General features: G+C 40.3%; 1 protein-coding gene across 1 annotated transcript; it reads right to left on the bottom strand.

Annotated features, from left to right (window-relative positions):
• Positions 1 to 445: 445 nt before the first annotated feature.
• Positions 446 to 2,975, bottom strand: LOC133296972 (uncharacterized). The gene is made up of 3 exons (XM_061496019.1): positions 2,181 to 2,975; positions 1,249 to 1,660; positions 446 to 1,155 (listed from the first exon to the last, which is right to left on the bottom strand). Exons 1-3 carry the CDS (start codon positions 2,973 to 2,975, stop codon positions 446 to 448), a joined length of 1,917 nt encoding a protein of 638 aa, XP_061352003.1.
• Positions 2,976 to 4,586: the final 1,611 nt, after the last annotated feature.

Genomic DNA, 4,586 nt, shown 5'->3' with positions numbered 1-4,586 from the left:
ATTTGCCAAAGAGATGGTAATGACAAAAACAAAAAATAGTATTGTTTGACAGTATTGAATACAATCATGACAGTGAATACAGATAACAACCAAACTAACATAATCTTTCATTCATTTCACATTAATGACAGCAATGAAAAATAGTAATAACATAAGAGATTTAGTAATCCATTGATATCATGTCTGTGTACTTACAATTGGCACTGACATATTAAACCATTAAGTAGGAACATGCCATCTTCCCAAAAAACAAAGTGTTGATACTTAATATGGCCATAACCAGAGGCATACAAAAAAAAGCTATTGGTGAATAATTTAAACAGGGCCAAAATCAAAGTAAACCAAAAAACTGGCCTAATTACAATTCCAAGCTACTGGCCTAATAACAAAAAAATGCCAACTGAGACATTCGAACTGGCCTAATGTCAGTGATTACAATTCCAAATTAGTTATATGGGGCTGGCCTAGGTGGCCTGAATCCTGGTGTAGTCATGAAGCTTATGAATCTTGCTCTGGTGCCACTGCTAGCTGCAGCTGCTGTCTCACTGGTCACTGCCTCAGCATGATTGCATGGTGGTGGGTTGCTGGCTCTTGGTTCAGCTGCATTTGGTGCATGCTGGCTACTTGTCTCTGGTGGAGGGCAGCCTTGACTCATGCTCATGAGGATATCTTCAACTGTCCTTGACTGGCCAACTTCAACATTAACTGGTTTAGTTTTTTTCTTTGATCCACCAGCAGGTCCTTTACATGTCTTGGGGTAATGACCAGTCTGACCACACTTGGAGCATTGAACTGTGTAAGTCTTCTTAAGCTTCTTGTTGGTCTTCATAAGCTCTTCAGTGGGATCCTTCTTGCGATTTTTTTTGGGACGTCCAATAGGCCTTTTCAAGCGTGGAGGAAGTGGTTTTGGGGCATCACAAGCTGGCCAATATTGTTGGGAATTGACTGGGTTGAGAGTGTGTTCATAACTGGCATGCAAAACATCCACTGTCAGCCATTGGTGAACATGATTTTCCACAGGTTCATTCTTGTGTGCAATGGCAGCAATGACATGTTCACAAGGCAATCCAGTCAGCTGCCACACATTACAACTACAAGTTTGTTGAGTTAAATTCACCCCAACACGTTGACCCTTTCCAGATACTTCATAGAGATCTTGGACCAAGTTTCCAGTCCATGTTGGTGTCCAAGAATTGCTTGCAACCTTCAACTAGTCCAGCCTCTTCTGCTGTGCAGGTGCTATCTTACCCATACAGGTTTGTAGAATCTTATTGTGTGCTGCCATCCTTCGCATTATGTAGCACCTCAATTCCTCACACAATGTCATTATAGATTTGTCCCTATAATTCACAATCTTTGCATTCCACACCTCAGCCATATTATTCGTGATATTGTCACATTTAGGCCAGTGACTGTAATAGGCCTTAACCCAACATGAAGGGTGTATATTGTCAAGATACTTCCAAGTTGGTTCGTTTAGAGTCTTCAGCCTTTGCATGACCTTCTCAAATTGGGGAACAGTGGTGCATCTAGCACATTCCCATACAATTCCTCTTGTCTCTTTATCCTTCCACTGCTTGATGAAGTTCTTCCATACATGTTGTACACAGAACATGTGGTATGAACCTGGCATAATTTCCTTCAAGGCTGGGACAAGTCCCTGTATGTGAATGACAGTGAATAAAAATTAAAATACAATCTCAAATCAGCATGAATAATATCAGCATGTATAAGGGGAATTTACAGTGCTGGATTTTTAAGTGACCATATTAAAAGAACTGTTGTAGGAACCAATTTGTACCCCCGATAAAATTGTTAGGGACCAAAATGGTCCCTTCTGTTAAAGAACAAGGACTAAAATGGTCCTCGATAATATTTGTGGGGGACTAGTTAAGGTTATTAAACATCATTAGACAAGGCAAACAGAACACACATACCACATGATTTCATAAACCAGATACTTCATGACATTGGCAGCAATAAAGATGAAAAAATTGTAAACAATCCACAATATTCAATAAGATCAATGACAACAATAGAAGCTTGCTTGCAAATATTCATTAACAGCAAGACAATGGCAACAACACAGAACAGACATATTCATTAACAACCAAAATACAATTAAGTATGACAACTCTATGTGAAATAAATAATTGGAAGCACAACCAAAAAAACCTTACCTTCTGTTGATCCGAAATGAAGTTCCAACCAAATACTGCATGGTCCCTTAAATCTTCCTGTAATAATGTCAGAAACCACTTCCAATTGTCCTTCGTCTCACTATCAACCACGGCATATGCAATCACATAGAATTGTTTGTTTGCATCTTCACCCACAACACTCAATAATTGACCTCCATAATAGCCCTTCAAAAAGCATCCATCCAACCCAATTAAGGGCTTGCATCCAGCTTTGAATCCCTTCTTACAAGCATCAAGGCAGATGTACGTTTTGTCAAATATTGGCAATGATTGTGGAATAGGTTGGGGGGTGACTTGCAATTTGCAACTGGAGCCAGGGTTGCTCCTCAACAGTTCTGCTAAATATTCCCTTAATCTTCCATATCGCTCCTTCTCATAACCTTCAATGGTCCCCTTTGCTTTTTTCAAAGCTTTACTTACTTTCTTCATATCCAAATGCACATTATATTCCTCCTTCATGTGCTCAAATGCCTCTGTCCTTGTCATCTTGGGTTGTGTTACTATTCTCTTCTCCAATTTCTTGGCCACCCAATCTCTTGTAGCCTTTTTATTCTTGAAGACTCTGCAACATGTATGAATCTCTTTAAAAGTCTTAACTTGGAATGTGCTTTGCTTACTGTTCCAGACACAATACACCATCCATTCACAGTCTTCTACACTGCATTTGGCCTTTACTCTCACCTTGTCATTCTTAACCCATACGAAGTTCCTCCCAAGACTGATATTGTAATCTTTTACTGCACACTTAAATTGGTCCAGATTCATAAACTCCATACCAAGTTCTAAATAGACATGCCCAAAAGAAGCTTGCTAATTGAACTTTGGCATAACAGGTCTAACATTCTCATCATCATCACTTGAAGGAGGAGTCCTCAACTCCTCGGACAGATAGGTATATCCTTCTTCCTCAAATGACATCATGGCTTCCTCTTCATCAACTTCTTCAGATTCAGAGTCTTGTATTGGGGCATCCTTCTTGACTGCCTTCCTCCTTGGGGTCTGTTTTGCAGGCCTTTCTTTCTCTACAATTGGCACTGACATATCATCATCATCATCTTCTGAATCATCCTCAACACCAGGTGGGGGAGGCTTGTAAACCTCATCCTCTGCACTCTCATATGAATCTGAGTGTGAGGTAGCATGGTCATCATCTGCATTATCTTCTTCAGACCCATAACCAGCATCCTCTGCACTGTCTTCATCATGGTCCGAATTGATCCCATCATCACCTTCTGCATTCAGGTCATCAGCAGCCTGTGCATGGTCTTCATCCAAATTCATCCCATCATCACCTTGTGCACTAAGGTCATCAGCAGCCTGTGCATGGTCTTCATTTTCTTTGACCCCAACATCACCTTGTGCACAACCTTCATGTGAACTGACCCCATCATCAACCTCTTCATGGTCCTCATTATGTGCTGAATTAATGATATTATCCTCTTCACTGTCATGTGTAGGTGAAGCAAACTGGGGAATTGAGATGCAGCCCTCAAAGTAGACATGTATCTCATTGCCATTCCCTAAAGCAGCCTCACACATAGCACACACATCTGAATCTATACTAAGAGGTCTCAGCCCCAGATCCAAATCGGGTACCCCAGGTTGTAGCCACATCATCCTCTTGCATTTTTCATACCCATATTGCTTAAACAGGGTGTCAAGGTCACGAATATTGCAGTAGTCAATGTCCATCTCCGGCAATGAGTCCACCCTTCCATATATATAGGTCATCACTCCATCTTCATCTCTGATAAACATACCACCGTGATGATAAACAATAACTATGTATTCAGACATCTTTCAAAACCAAAAAACCAATCCTATCATTAAACCATGAAGCTACAGACTTTGAAAGTGTTAAACAATACAAAGCAATAAAAAAAGCAACCTTTTTTATGGATGCAGACATGTATTCCAACGATTAACATGAGATTTTTAAATGGGTCAACCATGGCAGAGACCACACCACCCAGTTGTTACTTTCTTTTAAAACAAGACCCTAAATGGAAACATGGACCACAATGTTCCACTTCATGCATAAAAAAACAAGCATTAAACAAAAGGGAAACAACATGGGGACCACAAGCATTAAACAAAGGATGACAAACAACAATACAAAAATGTTTCAACATATAAATACTCATACCTTTTTGAACGATATGCTCAGCCTCACAAAGTCTCCCAAGTTGTCTTTGTCTTCCACTGGTTCCCTTCGATTCTGGAAGAAGTTCGTAATATTCCAAACGCAGGCACCAGGGTTTACTCCACGGTCTTCTTCCTTCGTTCTCAACAATGAAGTGTCGATGTTAGAAGAGGGGGAAAAGGAAAAGTGTCCAACGGTTAGGTGAGGGGCAAAATTGGGTTTTACAAAAAAAGGTTGTCCAA

The sequence above is a fragment of the Gastrolobium bilobum genome, unplaced genomic scaffold (assembly GCF_033153095.1).
Source record: "Gastrolobium bilobum isolate Gb01-03AN ecotype WA unplaced genomic scaffold, APGP_CSIRO_Gbil_v1 utg2660, whole genome shotgun sequence".
Classification (NCBI taxonomy): Eukaryota; Viridiplantae; Streptophyta; class Magnoliopsida; order Fabales; family Fabaceae; genus Gastrolobium; species Gastrolobium bilobum.
Note: the sequence above shows the minus strand (reverse complement) of the source record. Positions and strands in the feature narration are given on the sequence as shown.

Coding starts and splice junctions, on each gene's coding strand:
- LOC133296972 (XM_061496019.1), bottom strand. CDS start 2,975: ATGGAGTTTATGAATCTGGACCAATTTAAGTGTGCAGTAAAAGATTAC. Junction 1,661..2,180: donor TCATTTCGGATCAACAGAAG/GTAAGGTTTTTT, acceptor ATTCACATACAG/GGACTTGTCCCAGCCTTGAA. Junction 1,156..1,248: donor GATTCTACAAACCTGTATGG/GTAAGATAGCAC, acceptor ACTTGGTCCAAG/ATCTCTATGAAGTATCTGGA.